Source organism: Heteronotia binoei, chromosome 5 (genome assembly GCF_032191835.1).
Source record: "Heteronotia binoei isolate CCM8104 ecotype False Entrance Well chromosome 5, APGP_CSIRO_Hbin_v1, whole genome shotgun sequence".
Taxonomy (NCBI): Eukaryota; Metazoa; Chordata; class Lepidosauria; order Squamata; family Gekkonidae; genus Heteronotia; species Heteronotia binoei.
In genome coordinates, this window is record NC_083227.1 from 41,600,311 (window position 1) to 41,620,638 (window position 20,328).

General features: G+C 45.9%; 1 protein-coding gene across 2 annotated transcripts; it reads left to right on the forward strand.

Annotated features, from left to right (window-relative positions):
• The first annotated feature begins 287 nt into the window (after window positions 1–287).
• Window positions 288–18,873, forward strand: TEKTL1 (tektin like 1). 2 transcript variants are annotated; one of them, XM_060239303.1, is made up of 8 exons: window positions 288–530; window positions 5,961–6,528; window positions 9,558–9,662; window positions 12,054–12,252; window positions 14,043–14,209; window positions 16,698–16,793; window positions 16,933–17,046; window positions 18,636–18,873. In XM_060239303.1, the coding sequence occupies exons 2-8, from the start codon at window positions 5,974–5,976 to the stop codon at window positions 18,834–18,836; spliced, it is 1,437 nt and encodes a 478-aa protein (XP_060095286.1). In that variant the 5' UTR covers window positions 288–530; window positions 5,961–5,973; the 3' UTR covers window positions 18,837–18,873. The 2 variants fall into 2 exon arrangements, with proteins under 2 accessions (XP_060095286.1, XP_060095287.1); XM_060239304.1 differs by having other exon boundaries at window positions 5,964–6,528.
• Window positions 18,874–20,328: the final 1,455 nt, after the last annotated feature.

The window sequence follows — 20,328 nt, forward strand, 5'->3', positions numbered from 1 at the left end:
AAAGCTGTTTTGTGGGTCTGTTTGCCCACCTTAATGTTGTTCAAAAGCATAATAGACAATGGACAAAATTAATTAGCTTACATATTATAGTGAGAAAACTTTTTAAAAAAAAAGGATTCTAAAAGGATTTTTAAAAAGTCTTTAGCAGAGTGTTCCTGTTACCACAGTTTCTTTGTGCCACTCACTGTGTATGAAATAAGCAGCATCTCTCTGGAGAACACACACATTGATTTGGATCCGTGAAAGGCTGGAGGGCAGGCCACTGCTACCACTGAGACTTCCTGCAGCCTTTGCTGTACAGGAAGGCAAGGCACCATTGTGAGGCAAGCACCTGTTGCCATAACAACCGACTCCAGCAAAGACTCGCCAGGGACAGCTTGGGCCTGGGCCAGAGGGATCCTGTTGGGAAGAAACCTTCACAACCAGATTGTGAAGCAAGACAGATGTCGCCTAGGCCATCCCTGACTGCTGGACCCAAGGCCCGTGTACCCTTAATTTTGCCCTAGAGAGCTCAGCCTTACCGGACTCAGGTAAACAAGGCTCAAGTAGAACCATCTCATTTAGTATCCCCCCCCCCTTTCCTATTGATCTCTTCCAGATCACACTGATGCATGTAGCATTAGCCCCTTCCCGCAGCTTATTTTGATCTATTAGTTCATATGGGTTGCAAGTTGCCTATGACTGTTCTGGGGAAGGGGTGTTCCATTTCCTTATAATTGGAAGAACTGTGCTACTGTCTGAAACCCTTTCTTATTTCTCTGTTCTCCTCCCCTGCCCCAGATAAGATGTGGGCCCATCCCAGGGACATCCAGAGCAAGGATACTATTGTAGCCAACATACTGTACAGAGATCATTGGCCTGATCCTGCAAGGCAGTTCTAGTGTTCTTGGCTAATATGCATGTACACATCTATGTGCACATGAATGCCACAGATCTTTAAATATTATGGCCTTTGGTGCAGGAATATCCACTTTCTTTGTTTGCAGTTTCTGGGGCCTTCTTTATATTCTTTTCTTTTAAAAAGTCTATTTCCTTTGTATTCTTGTATCTGCAGATGGATGCATGAAACAAATTGGGAGGGGTGAGCGGTAATAGGTAGTAAAGGCTGAGGGCCTAAATGTACACAATGTTGTTTTCATGTCCCTGCTTTGTCCAGTACTGTCAACTGGACATATACTGGGAGTTCCGTCCTTGGGATTTAATTACCAGGGGGGCAATTTGGATCAGAAACACTGTGTGTCAGGATGAGGGGGCTTAAGCCTACCCCTCAGTGCCATATTCCTGATAAACTAGTCCAAGATGGCTACTGTTTGTCCTACTGGGGAGATATACGTGCACTGATGGGGTGCATATGAGTGTGATATGCAAGTTTCTCCTGTGGAGCAAACAGAGGCTTCCTGGGGCTACATCCCATCAGGAGACTGGTATGGGGAGGAGGCCCTCTCCCTGCACGCTACACTCCCAATCTTAATGGTACCATGAATGCCTAGGAATTATGTTCTGAGCACATCGTCATCTGGTCAACAGAACCAAGCAGACATGAGGACCATGTAATGTATACTCAGGCCCTCAGTAGTCTTGCATCCTGATGCTATGCATATTTATTCCAAAATAAGATACACTGAATTCAGAGGGACTAAATATGCAATCATGTGCAGCACTGCTCCACTTTAAACCCACTAGGTTTAGGCTTGGAATTACTTGGTTATATAGATTGCACTGTAAGTGCTTCTTCTTGGAAGACAATGGTGGAATTTCTCATAAACGTCAGAAAGGTCTTGAGATGACACAGATGCTGTTCTCCTCCAAGGCTCTAGTAGTTTTGTCCAACATGCACTTCCCATTTACTACTCCAGTCTTTTTTATTTAAAAAGAAAAGTAATCAAATTAGAGTATGTTACACTACCTAAATTAAATGAAGAACTATACACGAAATTAAAACATCTTTGGTTTAAGATTTTGGAGATAGCTCTATTAAGACAGGCAAATAACCAGTAGCTCCGTTGTTGTTTTTTAAAGATCAAGCTGAATAATGTATTTGTGAGGTTTCACTTAAATAAGGAAAGAGTGTTTCTAGTCTTCACTGATATGAAGGTATGCTTCTTTTTGGTCTGACATATTATGCTGCTCAACACATGGCAATGTGTCCCTTCTTTATGGTAGACAGATATTGCTAGGCATACACACAAAAAGCCAGCAGAGGGTACAGAGAAAGCTTTATTCAGAGGGTTTCAGTACAAAGGAAGGCAGGGCAAACTTTCTTTGTTCAGGCACAAACTTATATCTTGGAAAACGAATCAGCTTTCAAGAGGACGGGAAGGTAGCAAATGTCACCCCCATCTTTAAAAAGGGTTCCAGAGGAGATCCGGGTAACTACAGGCCAGTCAGTCTGACTTCAATACTGGGAAAGTTGGTAGAAACCATTATCAAGGAAAGAATGAGTAGGCACATTGATGAACATGAGTTATTGAGGAAGACTCAGCATGGGTTCTGTAAGGGAAGATCTTGCCTCACTAACCTGTTACATTTCTTTGAGGGGGTGAACAAACATGTAGACAAAGGAGACCCGATAGATATTGTTTACCTTGACTTCCAGAAAGCTTTTGATAAAGTTCCTCGTCAAAGGCTCCTTAGTAAGCTCGAGAGTCATGGAGTAAAAGGACAGGTCCTCTTGTGGATCAAAAACTGGCTAATTAATAGGAAGCTGAGAGTGAGTATAAATGGGCAGTCTTCGTAGTGTTCATATGTTCTCTGGTTCTTACCACCCTGAACAATTTAGTGTCATCCGCAAACTTGGCCACTTCACTGCTTACTCTCAACTCCAAATCATTTATGAACAAGTTAAAGAGGATGGGACCCAGTACTGAGCCCTGCAGCACTCCACTGCTTACTGTCCTCCACTGTGAAGACTGCCCATTTATATTCACTCTCTGCTTCCTATTAATTAGCCAGTTTTTGATCCACATTGTGAGGAACTCCAAAGGGATCTGTTGAGGCTGGGTGAGTGGGCGTCAACGTGGCAGATGAGGTTCAATGTGGTCAAGTGCAAAGTAATGCACATTGGGGCCAAGAATCCCAGCTGCAAATACAAGTTGATGGGGTGTGAACTGGCAGAGACTGACCAAGAGAGAGATCTTGGGGTTGTGGTAGATAACTCACTGAAAATGTCAAGACAGTGTGCAATTGCAATAAAAAAGGCCAACGCCATGCTGGGAATTATTAGGAAGGGAATAGAAAACAAATCAGCCAGTATCATGATGCCCCTGTATAAATCGATGGTGTGGTCTCATTTGGAATACTGTGTGCAATTCTGGTCACCACACCACAAAAAAGATATTATAGCACTGGAAAAAGTGCAGAAAAGGGCAACTAGAATGATTACAGGTTTGGAACACTTTCCCTATGAAGAAAGGTTAAAACGCTTGGGGCTCTTTAGCTTGGAGAAACGTCGACTGCGGGGTGACATGATAGAGGTTTACAAGATTATGCATGGGATGGAGAAGGTAGAGAAAGAAGTACTTTTCTCCCTTTCTCGCAATACAAGAACTCGTGGGCATTCAATGAAATTGCTGAGCAGTCGGGTTAGAACGGATAAAAGGAGGTACTTCTTCACCCAAAGGGTGATTAACGTGGAATTCACTGCCACAGGAGGTGGCGGCGGCTACAAGCATAGCCAGCTTCAAGAGGGGGTTAGATAAAAATATGGAGCAGAGGTCCATCAGTGGCTATTAGCCACAGTGTGTGTGTGTGTGTGTGTGTGTGTGTATATATATATATATATATATATATATATATATATATGTGTGTGTGTGTGTGTGTGTGTGTATATAAATTTTTGGCCACTGTGTGATACAGAGTGTTGGACTGGATGGGCCATTGGCCTGATCCAACATGGCTTCTCTTATGTTCTTAAGATATACATAAAATTACTTACAAGAAACAACGAATAACTCTAAGAACAATACTTAGCAAATAATCTAGTCTGCTCAGCATTCCCTCTAGGAAGAAATGCACACTGGTGGTGCTGAAATTCAGCTACAGTTCCAAAATGGAGAGAAACATTATTTCTAAATATTAGGAATTAGGATCAAACGTTTTCTTAACTGTTAATTTCACACCTCTAGAAGGTAGATTTTTGCAAGAGCAGCTGGAATAATCTTTCGTTGGCAGGCAGCTAGATATACAGCAACCTCCATCTTAAAGTAAAATTTGCTTCTAAGCAAGCAGTATACCTTTGCATGTTTGACAGCATCCTGTAATCTTGTCACTAAGCAAGAGGGAAGACTTCTGACTAGTCTTAATATCATATGAATATATGGCAAAGGGATTTAAATCCAAGTCCCTGATCCTTGAGTAATGGGACTGAAAGCAGAACTAGTTCAGTCTGTCTTTAAGGCTTTTCCAGGCATAATTGCTGCACAGCTGTCACTAAACTGAGAGGTGGTGTTGTAGCCAGATGTGCACCTGAAGCCTAACTACAGTGAAAGGAGAGCAGCATGAAGTACAGAATGAGATTCTCCAAAACAGAGGCTGGAGTCAATACTGCAAAAGAATATACAGAAACTAGAGAACAGCCATGATTGACAACTAGGATTCAAAAGGGTCAGATGTATTTAGCCCTCCTACACACATACATTAGACTATGCAGCTAGAAGAAAGGTGGTTAGGAGCAATGGACTGTAATCTGGAGAACCGGATTTGATTCCCCACTCCTCCACATGCAGCCAACTGGGTGAACATGGGTCAGCCACAGTTCTCTCTGAGCTGATCTCTCAAGAGCAGCTCTCTCAGCCTCACCTACCTCACAGGGTGTCTGTTGTGGGAAGAGGAAGGGAAGGAGATTGTTGTAAGCCCCTCTGAGAGTCTGAGTGAATGGCGGGGTACAGATCCAACTCTTCTCTATTTTGACCCCATCCTTTCCCCAAGGGGCACCCAAAGCAACTTACAATATTGTCGTCCCCTCTTCCATTTATCCTCACAACTACCCACCACCCTATGTAAAAAGTTAAGTCCAAGGTTAGCCGGTGAGCTTTTATGGCAAAGGGGGATCTGAACCAGAGTCTTCCTAAACATAGTTTGACACTGGCCCTGCTGGTGGACCTCCTGATGGCACCTGGTTTTTGGCCCGATCCAACATGGCTTATGTTCACTCTAAGCACTATACCTCATTGGCTCTCCAATGTGAAAAGTGCTGAGCTGAACATATGGCAAAGCCAGACAGAGATTCAAGGCTTGGGGCTTGGTTTTTTCAGCCTACCAGCATCCACAATGTTAAAAATCTGAATTCCAGATTCTGAAATGTTGAAATCTGAATCCCAGATCTGCAGTGTGAATCCCACATTCTTAGTCCTATCCTCCTGCCTCAGGCTGAGTTTTGCCACAGATTCTAGAACTTGCATTATATCTTTTCAACTGAGACATGAATATCATACTCTAAAGGAGATAGCTCCCAAACTAGCATTGAAGATGCTGTTGCTTGCAAAACTTTCAGAATGTTCCCTTCAACCCCAATTTCCATGGGGCTGAAGTCAGGAGCAACGGTTGGGTTTTCAGAGGGGTATTCCATCATTGTAAGTAATGAGCGCAGGCCACTTGCTGTTTAGCAAGATAAATGTCACTGGCTCAGGCAAGCCTGATCCTGTCAAATCTTGGAAGCTAAGCAGGGTTGGCCCTGGTCAGTATGGGAGACGACCAAGATATATCAGGGTCACTATGCAGAGGCAGGCAATGGCAAACCACCTCACACCTCTTGCCTTGAAAATCCAATTGGGTCATCATCAAGCTCTGACTTGCCAATCTGATTTGCGTGATCCTTCCCCTTCCAACCATTTACCATGATTCCAAGTCCTGCCAAACATGGTCCAGAGTTCTTCGGTAGCCCACTCTTTTCTTGCACCTTGTGCTGGCATCTTCTTGCCATTCACCAAGATCATGGTACCATATTTGTTTCTCTCACCCAGCAGCAGGACTGCAATGGCATCCATAGGACCTCCTGCTCACCTGCTGACAGGTAAGGTAGGCTCAGAAAAATGGCACAAGGACAACAGGAACACTGTACTGCAAGCCAAGGAGCTGACACGAGATTATGGGCAGCAAGCCCTCGACCTCTGGAGGGCCCCTGGACAGCCTGAGGAGACACCATACGAGCGCAAGGTCAGGAAGGAATCCTGGAAATTCAAGCTTGATGTGTCATCAACTGGAGAGGTGAACAGAAAGCCACCAGAAGGGCCTGGAGTGACCCTGTGGAAGTCCAAACTCAAGCCTCCCCCTTGGGTCTGCAAGATGGCCCTGCCCTGCTTCCGAGACTACTTCAACACCAAGAACAACGAATATGTGTCTCAGTACACCAGGGAGACACGTCAAGTGGTGAGCCGTATGCGCCAGGCCCTGGCAGAGATAAACGAGCAGTTCAAGGCCCTGGTGCGTGAGAGAGAATCGCTTAATACCACGCTGGCCAGGATCCGCCAAAGCCTCATCACCAACAAGCAAACCCAAGCCATCCGGGAGCACAGACCAACACTGGAGAAGGTGAGACAGCTATTGCACATGACTACTGAACCCGCCCACCACTCACTAGCCAGCAAAGCTATGTCACATGCATGCTCCCAAGTACTTAGTCATCTGCAACAAGCATGCTCACTTGCACCTATCAAATCCCAAGGTCAAGAACAAAATCCACAGGCCTGTGGCTGTGTATGATTCATCTTGCCTCCCTCGGCACATGGTGCTTCTTCGCCTTACTGAGCACATGACAAGCCAGGCAAAACAAAATTACTAATGACAGCCTTTCTAACACCATCCATTGTATCGTCCATGAGTATCAGAATTGAAACCAACTAGCTAGGAAGATAACAAAGGTTAAATTGCACCCTGTTAATGTCCGACAGTGCATTTCATGGCAATACTAAGAGTTCTTTCTTAAAGGCACGTCTGCCCAGGAGTATAGTTTCCGTAACACAAGAACATAGACTTCCTGGATAAGACCGCATATGAAGCTGCCTTATGTACAATCAGGAGCCCTGTGGCGCAGAGTGGTAAAGCTACAGTACTGCAGTCCAAACTCTCTGACCATGACCTGAGTTCGATCCCGGTGAATGTTGGGTTAAGGTGGCCGGCTCAAGGTTGACTCAGCCTTCCATCTTTCCGAGGTCCATAAAATGAGTACCCAGCTTGCTGGGGGAATAGTGTAGATGACTGGGGAAGGCAATGGCAAACCACCCTGTAAAGTCTGCCGTGAAAACATAGTGATGCGATGTCACCCGAGTTGGAAACGACTGGTGCTTGCACAGGGGGCTACCTTTACCTTTTTATGTACAAACAATCACTATCAGTGGTGCATCTAATGCTGTGCTGTCTGCACTGACTGACAGCAACTCTCCAGGTCCCTGACTAGAGTATCTTTTATTTATTTTTGTAGATTTATAGGCCGCCCTTTACCAGCTCTACTGCCTGAAATCATTCTAACAGGCCATACCAGGGACTAAATGGGGAGTCTTTTGCAAGCGGGGAGGGCTGATGTTAATGCTTGTAAAATGTGCTTTTCCCCATGCATGCTTTAATTTGTTACTTCACTGGGGGGAGTCCTGGTAAGGGGCAGACAGATGGAATATAAAATGTGTAAAATAAATAAAATAAGGCATGTGCTTTACCACTGAGCTGCTCCTCACTTGAAAAGGCAAGCTGTCTGCTGTTTCTTCCCTTGGCATGGACAGGAGCTGAATCCAGAAACTCTCATGCACAAAGGAAGACAGCATCCCTAGACCAGTGATACTCAGTGGCTTGGGAGTTTCATGTAGTTCTTTGACATGACACCCAGGGGCACTTCTGAGCACTGTTTCCCTATATGGCATCTTCCCTGTATTTCAGAATAGTGGACCCTTGTTTAGCAGGTGGCTCCCAGTTTGAAACAGCTGCCACTGAAATAACAGTCAAGCGTCACTGAGGTGCAGGCCTCATGCTAGGGATGGAAATAAATGTGGCTCTTTTGGTTGACAGTACTTGTGAATGTGGCTCTCCAAGAGCTGCAGAATGAGCATCACCACCCTCGACCAGCAAGATTGACAATCAAAGATCCACTTGGTCTGGTGTTCCCTTTCCAACTACAGCTGCCCAGAGGTTTCCATGACAGCCCAGCATTAAAGCGATGGCTTTCCCCTGTCGTCTGTCCCCAGAATTTGGCAATCACAGGTTTAACTACACTTGAACGCTGAGACTTCATTTAGCTGCCATGCCTCATACTGAGTAGGCAGTGGCACAGCTTACCTTACTAGCAAAAGATCCCAGGCTCAAGCCCCAGCATCTCCTGTTAGTAGGAGCTCAATTACTAGAGCTTTTCAAGACATAAATTGCAACTGGGAGTTTTGTAAGTTAATTTTGAATGGGAAGAAGGGCTTTTATTAGTTTGTTCTGAACCTAATGCCAACCAGCTTCACCCTCTGTATTATGAGAGAACAAAAAATCCTGTTGACCTTCTCCACACTGTTTGGAGATGTTATTAACCTCTATGTTTGTCCCCACTTTAGTCACCTGCTCTCCTGACCCTCATTCCCCCCGCCCCCCCCCCAAAAAAAACCCTCTGGAAAAATAAAGTGTTATTTTAATAAAATAATACTACTGCACATGCTTTCAGCAGTGTGAAGTATATGAAGTACAGAAGTACTACACAGGGGAAGGGCTGTAAGCTCAAAGGTAAAACATCTGCCTGGCGTGCAGAAGGTCTTAGGTTCAATCTATCTGGGCATCTCCAGTTAAAGCAATCAGATGGTAGGCAATGCAAAAAGGCCCGAGACCTTGGAGAGCCGTTGCCAGTCAGTAGACAATGCTGTTCTTGGTAGATGGTCTGATTCAAGATAAATCAAGTCCCGCAGTTTTCTGTCTCAGCCCAAGTGGTCCACCATACGAAGACCCCAGGTTTTTAATAACTTAGTTTCAATAATTCTTCCACAGTGGTGTGGGCTATAATAGATGCTGTCAGCTTAAAAAATTGCAAAGTCGTAAAAATTGTAAAAAATTGGAAATTATTAATATTGTTATCATGTTATATTAATGTATATATTATGCATCTATTATAGCCCACACCACTGTGGAAGAATTATTGAAACTAAGTTATTAAAAACCTGGGGTCTTCATATGGTGGACCACTTGGGCTAAGGCAGAAAACTGCGCGGGACTTGATTTATTTACATTGCCTAGTGTTGGGTTCTTTTTTCTATTACTGCAATTAACAGTCACTCCAATTTTCTATATTCTGATTCAAGATAAGGCAGCTTCATCTGGTCATAAGGGCGCAGGGAGGGAGGGATGAAAACAAGATACAACATAGAAATAGCACTCTTGTGGCTTCTTCACTCACACTATCACTCTGCAGGTTCTCATTTTCAGAACAGACCGAGGGAAAAGATGCTCAGCTTTTCCAGGGAGACTTTTGGTTGAGCACTGTTATGCCAGGAGCATAGCTGGGTGCCAGGGAGCATAAGGATTTCCATGTAAATCACCTAGTCGTCCTCTGGTCCCCCACCCGGCATAGAAAATCCACCTTGCTTTCCTCCCTTGTTCAGATACCTGACAAAGTGGATGCCTTGATGAAATGGGAGAAGGAGGAGTTACTAAAACAGAAGGTCAAGCTAGAGGGTGTGATGGCCATGTCAGAGGATCACCTTAAGGTAGGAAACGGGATGCCACCAATTCCTGCTGGTGGGGGAGGGGGAGGAGAAGCAGCAGCTGGGTGCCACAGGATTTTAAAATGGATCTTGAACATAAAGGTGATGTTATCGGTGCTTTGGGACTTGTCCACATCCAAAGTCACTTTTGTGTTGTTGTTGCTAAAAGGAAGACCAAAGAAATAAAACACATTGTTTACAACCTGTAATAAATCTCCTTTTCACTGCAAAGAGGAGAAGTAACAATAACTTTGCGATGAGGCAGAGCAAATGATTATAATCCTGCAGTCTTCCTAGGCCCTGGTCCACCTGTTTGGAAGATTTACCTGCAAGGCCGTCTTGAGGGGCCCACCACCCAGCTCACTCTCCAGTCACCAAACAGATGGAATATTTTTAAACTCACTCATTGCACTGTATGAGTGAGAAGATGGCATGATCCCCATATCAATCCAGTACAGAGTATCACAATTGAGGGGGTGCAGAAGTCAGCCATATGGTGGTTGCACCAGCCGATCCTTAGCATGTGAAGTTCATGTGTCTGTCGCAAGTCATACAGCTACCAAGTCATTGTTGGCACAGCAGTCCCCAGCACAGTACTCATGAATGCCAAGGTACCCACTGACACTTTTCCTGGTGCTCACCAAGTGTTTTTGAGTGTGGGTGGGGCCAGGTTGAGTTTTTTCCAAGCAGGGCTACTGATTGGCCATTGCAAATCCAATTATGCCCTGGGGTTGGGGGGAAGTGAACTTTTCTCTCTCACACACAATACTAGAGGCACCCACTGAAGCTATGGGAATCAATTCAGGATGGACAAAAACAAATAGCTTTTTACTCAGGGCTGGATTAACAATTAGGCCAAGCAGGCACTGGCCCATGGGCCCCCATGCCTTTAGGGGCCCTGGGCCAGCTTCTCCCCTGCTTGCAGCCCTACCAACCTGCACACACAGTCAGCAACTGAGCTGCTCTTTGCCCGACTTGCCTGATGCGGCTGATGCTGGTGTCATCGCCAAGTTTGCCTCTCTTTGCCTCTCCCCTGCAGCTTTGTCAAAGGGGCTTTTGAGAAGGTGTCTGCAGGCTGTAGCAAGGGCCAAGGGCAGCGGGGCAGCCACTCCCAACTTTGATATAATTTGCGAGCCCCCTCCCCCGAGATTTTGACTGCCTAGGGGCCTTCACAGGGTTTAATCCATCCCTGTCTTTACTCAACAAGTACCGGTAATTAAATCATGAAATTCACTGCCAGGGGGTGTAGTGATAGCTGCATGCATAGATGAATTAAAGAGAAAAGTCAAGAATTAGATGCCCATTAATAGTTACTAGCTATGACAACTAAAGGAACTTGACATTCAGAGACACGAATAAACACCAGTGCCAGGAGGCAACATTAAGGGGAGGCCTTAGCCCTTGTGCTCCATTACTGGTTGGCCATTGTATCAAACAGGATGCTGGACAAGATGGACCACTGGTCTTATCTGGCAGGGCTCTTATGTTCAGCCAATCTATCGTTAATAAGACTGCAAATGCCTAGCTGCTTTGGAATGGCTTGTGGTTACAGAGTGACCTCTGAGGATACCCTTTAAGCAGCTTCCTTAATGACACCAGCCAACGTAACACACATGCTACAATCCTTACGGACCTGTTCAAAAACTTTACTCTCCTCCATGTGGAGCATCTCTCTTTGAATGCAGATAAACAGGCAAAATCACATCTCATCTAGTACAACCATACGACAGATGTGCACTCCAGTAGGGATTCACAGAGGCGTGGCAGCTCATTTTTTTTAATGTGTCATGGTTGTTGCCAAGAAGTAGTAACTATAAGTGTGGTTGTGCCAAATCAGATGTTCCTTCCTTCCTGTAGCTGTGGCCAAGAGGATGCCCCCATTTTGGAGCTCCTGGTTACGAAGCCTTATTCACCCTGTCGCAGAACTCATGTAAACCTCCTCATTGATTAGGAATTGCATAAAGATTCCACCACTCTGACTGCAACCAGCAATTTACAAGGACATAAAGCCAGCGGGGACAGGGGCCCCTCTAATCATGATCATCCTGTCAAAGGCATCTAAACCTCTACACACCTGTCTGCCTGTGGCAGGTTGGTCTTCTGCTAGGCAACCCAAGCAGGAATGCTTTCAGGTACAGGGAAAGAAGTGCTTCTTGCTTCCCTTCAAGCTGTTAAGAGTGCCAAAATTCACTGTCAACTGGGTGCAAGTTAGTAAAAATGTTTGTGAACTAGTATCGCTTACAAAACCTACATGGAAAGATGGCCTACAGGTTTTTTCTGTAATCAGATGTGTGCGTTGTACTTCTTTGAGGCACAATATATGTGTATGGGGGGGGGGGAGAGAAAAAAGATTCTTGGTTTGGTTTCCTCTTCACAAATCCCTTGGATTTGCAGGCGCTGGGCACATGTCGGCAAGCCCTAGAAACAGCATGTGATGAACGCAGTCGTGTGCTGGACCTGATGCCACATCCTTTGCGCATGGTTCTTCTAGAGGCTGGGCGTGATTCCTGGCTTGGACTGGACCGGCCCTCATCCCCCTGGGTAGAGCGAAACCAGACACCCAACCCAGACCCCATCGGACCTTACACGCCAGGTAAGGGAAAAAGCATCCCACCTGTGTAAGAAAAGGAGAGAAGACAGGACAAAACACATAGCAACTCAAGGACATCTGGCTACCACATCAGCTTCCAGGGAATCACCGAGCTTTTGTGAAGATAAAAAGGAGAAGAGAACTATCTATGCTGCCCTTAGCTTCTGGGAGAAAGGGTGGGATTTTTAAAAATGGGTTCAATAGTCCCTGCGTGTTTAATGCAAGACATGGCCATCTAGAATACACCTGCTTACAAAAGCAGTACTGTTGCTCAAGACCTGACCCAGATGGTTCAGACTAGTCTGATCTGTTCAGATCTTGGAAGCTAAGCAGGGTTGGCCTTGGTTAATGTTGGGTTGGGAGGAGACCACCAAGAAAGTCCAGAGTTGCTGCACAGACAGGCAATGGCCAACAACCTCTGAATGTCTCTAGCCTTGGGAGAAAAAACCCTACATGGTTTTGTGACTTGATGGCACTTTCCACCACCACTGCTGATGAAAATGCGCACCAACCTCATGCATCCAGAGACAGATCATGATACTTCCTCATGAGGGGATTGTTTTACAAGGAAGCATTCTGGTTTGCTGTACCCCCTACTGTGTATCTTGTCCATCTTTATTTCTGGGTTCTTTGGCCACTGTGTGACAGAGTGGACTGGCTGGGGCACTGGCCAGCTCCAACATGGCTTCTCTTATGTTCTTATGTCCTGTGCTGACATTACCATGCAAGTGCGTCATTGCAAACTCAGAAAGAGGGAAACATAAGGGGGGAGGAACTCCAAAGAAAAACAAAATGGAACACATGATAATGGTACACAGCCTCGGTGCTTCTGTGTGGCTCTTTCAGAGCAATGGCTGGGGAGAAATATGTCCAATGGGGAAGTTAACAGAAACGTCCCTTTAAACAGGAGTCAATTTTTCTAATGCACAGCATGTCAGGACCCAACTATGTGAGACACTGGAAGTTCTGGGTATAGAGCTCCCAAGCATTTGTGTGTATTTATTTAAGAAGCAGTTATACATGGCCAGATCACAGCAGGGCCATGTTGCAGGACTGGGGTTGAGGGACAGTATACCTTCCCAACCACAATGCTTTTCTGATCTGAAACCACCTTGTATACCATCCCAAGCAATTTCCCTTTCCTAAGCCCACTGGCTTCAGTAAACCTGAAAGAGTGTAACTCTGCTGAGGGTGGCACTGCTTGCGACCCCTCCCTGCAGGTCCCAACCAGTGTTCCTTCTAAGCTGAAGTTAGCGCACAGTTTTTTAGCCTCCAGCTGACACATTTTTGTCTTAGCTCGGGAAGAATGGCCCCAGAGCAAACAAATATACGCAATAGCTCACAACCTGAATGCCAGTAGCTCATGAAGTAGAATTTTTGCTCATAAGACTCCACGGCTTAGAGGGAGCACTGGTCCCCCCTGTGGCTTGAAGACCACTGATACAGAGAGATCAGCAGTCGGACTCTCGACAAGAAGTGGCTTCACGTGTTCAACCTAGCCTCTCTGTGGGGTCCTTTCAAGTCAGGAAAACAGCACGGTCAGAACCCTCTCTGCTCCTTCCCTTAATGCTATCCAATCTGAATCAGAGTCCGGTGCATCTATTTTTTAGACTGACAGACACGCAGACAGATAGAGAACTCTCAATGCCAAATCCTCAGTGTCTCACATGGTTTGGCTCTTCCAGAAAGAAGCAAAGTGGCCCATCCTGATGGGTGTATCATAAGTCACCAAGTTTGACAACCAAGCTTGAGACCAGATCACTTCCCCTCTCCTCTCTTCTCCCTCCCTCCAGAGTGTGAGGCAGCTCTTGATGATGCTCGGCGCCTCACCTTTGTTTCCAAGGACGTGATGCAAAAGGTGAAAGAGGCCATCAAACTGGCACAGGACACTCGCAACACAGCCTACACCACCATTGCAAACAGCTTGCAAGGCAAAAGGGACGAGACTATGCGTCACAAGGTACTGGGAAGCCTCACGCCCCAATGGAGAGAACTGCTGCCCTGTGCACAACATCATGCTTGCATATGCAGAGAACTAGTCTCAGAAATTTGCTTTCAGTGCTAAGGCTCAGCCCCGGCATTCATGGCATGACATCCTCTACAGTTCCAGTTCTCAACCTAATGAAATTGTTCCTCCAGTCTCCATTATTACCTCCTAGCAAATGAGGAAGCGATACAGCTCAGGGCAGAAAGCCCTGGGTCCAGTTCCTGGTTTCTCCATATACGAAAGATCTCTGGAGCTGAGAACGTGAGACTAAGAGAAGATCAGATGAGCTCTGGTTGAGCCAAACAAATTTCCATCTAGTCCAGAATCGTATCGTTAGCTAAGCAGTTACCACCCAGGAAGTGGGGCATGAGGACAAAAACCCTGCCAGAGTATCATTCGCCAGTAACTTGCATTCAGAAGCACACTAGCTTCCATTAGGTTACCAGGGCATATGGCTATTTATAAACCTATTCTCCATTAATTTATCTAGTCCAGGGGTGGCCCAACTTGCTTAACATAGTCACACAGAATAAATGTCAGATTTTTGAGAGTCACCAGACATGAGCATCAAATGTTTGCAAGAAGGAAGGAAGGAAGATGGAGAGGTGGGGTGGAAAGAAAGCAACTTTAAATGCATTCTCCACTCTGCTGGCTGACTTGGCGTGGAGAAAGGATTTAAAGAGACAAATGCCTTCTCCAAGCTGGCTGAAGGGGTAGGGTGGGGGCTTTGAGAGCAACACAATATATGTAAAAGAGCCACATGTGGTTCCCAAGGCTCAGTTTGGCCACCCTGATCTAGTCCCCCTCCCCCCATTAACACTATCTAATACAGACCAATGGTCTTTAACCTTTCCAGACTCAGGAGCCCCCTTTCGCTGCAGGAGGGAACATGGGACCCATTGTGCAGCAGAAACTCATGTTACATCAGTCCTATGACAAGGAGTGGAAGAGCCAGGAGTCTCTGAACCTGCCTGTGCTAAAAATGAGTTCCCTCCACTGTTGAGTGACTGTCTCACTATCCTGCTGCTCCCGTCAGCATGAGTGCAAAGAAAACATGTCACTCTTGCTGTTTACACATGCACACTAACAGCAGATCCTTCCAAAAAGCAGCTAAAAGGGGAGGGAGGAAGCTCCATAAAGGGTCGTTCACAGCAAATGGGTTTCTGTGCAGCCTCCGGCTATCAAACACCAATTTCCTGCATGCCTCCCTTACAGCTCCTCACTCCCTGTTGAGCTCCACTTAAGAACACAAGGCAGATGTATGCATCCTGTTACTTACCAAGCAGAATGCTGCCATACATTGGTGCCTTCTTGGTGCACCCCACACATTTTCTATCACACAGCAAATGGGCTGCATTCAACTTGTTTGGTTGCAGGTGATGCAGGCTTAACCTAAGAACTGTGGGGCTGAACCAGGCCAAGGGCCCATTGGGACCAGCACTCTCTTTTTGACAGCAGCCAATCAAATGCCTCTGAAGGCTCATAAGTAAGGACATCCCTCCTTGGTCGTCTCCAAGAATTGGAATTCACAGGAATGGAGCATCTGGGGATTTCATCTTCCTCCCCTGCCAGTTCTTCTCCCTAGCTCCTCTAAAGCTTTTTCCCTGCACTACTCTTTCTCCTGCCTTACGAAACTGCTCCTGCAGCAGCCAAGGATTCATAATGCCAGAAGCAATCCCAATGGAATCACAACCCATGCTTTGGGAAACCTGAGCCTCTGGCAAGCTGGAGGCGACAGCAGATTAACCAACTACTAAATCTTTAGGTTGATTAGTGAGAGCCTGTTTCAACCAGCAAAGGCCAGATTCAGGCAGGGTTGAGTTATGGGTGTGCTGGTTTGTTTGGGGAGACTATTTGGAGGCCGGTGTGCCTCTATCTTAGGAAATGAAAGAGCAAAGACAGAAGAAACTCTTGCCTCCTGACAGTCTGCAGCTTTTGTTATTGTACGCTGAGCCACTTTACACCTCCTTCAGCGTCTTGAAAAGTATGTGCCAATGGTATATGGAAATGTATTTCAGTGTAACCAACAAATGAATCAACCATCTGCCTTTTAATCAAGTGACCTGTTTGGAATTATTTCATGGCCAGTGTTCCCTCTAAGCTGAGTTAGCATGAGCTACCTCACAGATTTTTAGCCTCCAGTTCACACATTTTTGTCTTAGCTCAGGAAGGATGACCCCAGAGCACAATAATCGATGCAGTAGCTCACAACTTTAAAGCCAGTAGCTCACAAAGTAGAATTTTTGCTCACAAGACATAGAGGGAACATTGTTCATGGCTGCTCCATTCCTCCTCTGATGCCTGATGTCCTCCCCTTTTAGTGCATGAATTATGCTAGAGTACAAGCAGGTCCTGGCCCACATAGCACCACTTGAATGTGCAGTTCTGCAGAGAACACCGGCAGAATTTAAAGTTTCATCACGCAGGCGAGTTTCCATTATTCTATCTCTTCCCGCTGCAGGAACGGCTAGATATGGCCTTGGGAGGAACCCGCGGCACCCTGCACCGCTGCAAACGTTTCATGCATGAGATGTGCGTCACCCAAGGAATGACCCTGGTGAGCAATTAAGGGAGGGGGGGGAGAATGCTGCAATCTGCCTGGGTTCAGAGAGGACAAGCTGTTCTCCCCCATCAACACCCTTTCCCTCCCATACTCAGAGCCCACTTTTGGTTGTCAACCACTTTCACTACTTCAGGGTCCTGAAAACAGCAAGTACTTGGAGACACGGGAGAAACTGACACGCCCGATGGTGCAGGTGTTTCAAAGACATGTAGGGACGCAGCTGCCCGAAGCCGCAATTCTCAACAAGGTAAATAACAACAGGAAGTCTTACAGCAGTGCTAGGGTTGCCAGGTCTGTGTTGGAAAATACCTGGAGACTTTGGGGGTGGATCCAAGAGAGGGTGGCATTTGGGGAGGTGAGGGGGCTCAGCATGGTAATATTGTAATCTGCCTGTCTTCGCATATGATGAATGGTACAGTGCCATAGAATCCACTCTTCAAAGCAGCCATTTTCTCCAGGGGAGCTGATCTCTGCCAGCTGGAGATTAGTTGTAAAAGCAGGAGATCTCCAGGCCTCACCTCAAGGCTGCAACCCTACTGCTCACTTCTGAAGAAAGCTCTTATCCTGCCACACATTTTGTCAGTCTTTAAGGTGCTACTGGACTCCTGTTCTTTTCTTTTGGATCATGTTCTTGAGTGGCTTTTACTGGTCAAGGTCAGTGGTCCAGCGTTCTTATGAAGTTAGCTTACAACTATCTGGCACAGGTTTTTCCAAGCATAGCCTGATAATACCATCAGGGTCAGGGACTGTCTCACTGCATCTCCAACATGCTTTGTTACTTATGCTGATTTGAAGATATTGTAATCTGCCTGTCTTCATGTTTGCATGTGTATGTAGGAAGCTAGACTTTGTTATTTTATTGCACCTGCTTATTCATAGAATAAGCTTATTTTATTGCACCTGCTTATTCATAGAATCATAGAGTTGGAAGGGACCTCCAGGGTCATCTAGTCCAACCCCCTGCACAGTGCAGGAAACTCACAAATGCCTCCCCCTAAATTCACAGGATCTTCATGGCCATCTGCTTATTCTTGCTTATGCTTAAGCCTGAAACACTTTTCTAATCTTTTTCAATAAAGACTGTTGTTTTTATTGCTGTGTTCTACTGCCTGTGTGAGTCCAAACCCAGTCTCGGTCAAACTATCAGAAAGGGATTTATTCTACAGCCCCAGGTCTGGGGACAGGCAAATCAAATGATCTTTGAAGGACTTGGTGGGTAGGAAACACCCAGTCTTTGACAAAGTGGATCCTCACTAGGTAAATATAACACACACACCCCCAAGTAAATGAAAGAAATTAAGTAGTAAACAGCTGGAGCAAAGGGACATAAAAGGCAGAAAGTACATCTAATTATGTAGCATTTAAATGTGGTCAAAATCACAGAGAATACAATTCAGAAATGCAGTGATGGGTGATCTGGTTTAGCAAAATTAGGGAAATTATATTGATACCTGCAATGGCTGAAGAGTCCCAGGTCCTTGTTAAGCCCTTGGGAGGTGGTGTAAAACTTCTTGATGAATTTGAATTCAGCAGTTTCACGCGGGAGCCTTCCTCTGAAGTTCTTTTACTGGTAAATGGCCTGATGGATCAGAGGTTGTGCAGCCTGTTCTAGCTAAATAGGTCAGGAGTAGGGGCATTTGGACCACTGGAAAGTAGAATCTATCCACTAATTGCTCCTCACCTTCTACTTATCCATCTGTGGCAGCAGAACAGGAGCTTAAGAGCTGTAAAGATTTCCTAACTGCTCGTGTGAAATGATGCAAGTCCACCCTGTGAATGTGAAGTTGATGCCTAAGCATCTGCTTACTCGTTTTCTACCTTTGCTTTCCTTCCCAGTCCACTGCGCTGTTAGATCGCTCCATAAAGGACACAGCCAAGAACATTCACAACCTACAGGACACAAGGCAGCACCTCCAGCAATGCATTCACGACAAGGAGACTGGCTACGGTGTGGATGGCAGCATCAAACGCCTACGACAGCGCCGCATACACCCCCGCACCTGCCTGCAAGAGACTCTTGATCTGGTCTACTCCTAGGAAGCTCACAAATACTTATAGAGATCATGAAAATAAACCCTTAAAGTGGCCCTAACTTGAGATGCAGGGAAAAAATTCTTCTTGCCCAAAGAAATCACAAGACATACCCAAGATCAAGTATGTAGAAAGGTAGAATTAAAGTCTCTGACTTGAGAGCTTTTCCTTCAGGAAATAAGAAAATTTTCTTCTTGCTCTCTTCAGGTAGGCAGGCAGGTGGGCCATTTTTAGACAACAAAGGGTGCTTGGATTGTATGACAGCCCACATGGTGTAAGGGCTTGTATCTGACAAAGGGAGATTTGACTCTCAAAATTTTATACCCCAAAAAATCTTGTTGGTCCCTAAGGAGCTACTGGACTTGAATCAAGCTGCTCAATGTCAACACAGCTACCCTCTAAAATCCATGTTGTAGTGGGCAGGGTATCTGTTCTGGGAGCCCCACTCGGTCACAGAAGATCACTGGGTGAGTTTGGGGAAGTCACTTTCTCCCAGTCTAGCCGACCTCATAGGGTTGTTGTGAGGATAAAACGAAGGAGGGGGAAGCAACTATATTCTTACACAACTTTCCACCCCCCCCCCGCCCTCCTGCTCAAATAGCTCACAATAATCTAATACAATGCAAGTACATAATGTTCGAGTGCAATCCATGACAGGCACAAGAGATGTCCGACTTCTTCCTGAACTCTTACAAGGGACTAATGCTACATCTGGGGTGGCGATATGACACCAGCGGGAGGGGGAGTAGTCTCCCAGATGGTATGCACACAGTGTTGTGAATTCTGGCTTGAAAACTTCTGAGGGTGGAGAAGGGAATGGAGATCAGCAGGAATGCAATACCATAGTGCAGGGGTGGCCAATAGTAGCTCTCCAGATGTTTTTTGCTTACAACTCCCATCAGCCCCAGCCCGCATGGCCAATGGCTGGGGCTGATGGGAGTTGTAGGCAAAAAAACATCTGGAGAGCTACTGTTGGCCACCCCTGCCATAGTCTCTCTCCACCATCCTTTCCTCTAGGAGAACTCACCTCTGTGGTCTGGAAGTCAGTTGTTATTTTGGGATAACTTCAGGCCCTACATAGAAGCTGGTATACATGAAGCTGCTTTATACTGAATCATCAGACCACTGGTCCATCAAGGTCCCCTACTGTCTACTCAGACTGGCGACAGGTCTCCAAAGTCTCCGGTAGAAGTCTTTCATCTAAGTATGTCATCTACTATCTTACCCTTAAAAAAAAACAACTGGAGATGCCAGGTACTCCCTCTAAGCTGTGGAATCTTGTGAGCAAAAATCCTACTTTGTGAACTACTGGCATTAAGGTTGTGAACTACTGCATAGTTTGCTCTGGGGCCATTTTTCCTGAGCGAAGACAAAAATGTGTGAGCTGGAGGCTAAAGAACTGTGAGCTAACTCACACTAACTCAGCTTAGAGGTTGCACCGCCTCACTTACAAAGCAGATGATTTACAAGAGCCACACCCTCTCCTGCAGCTGCCGTC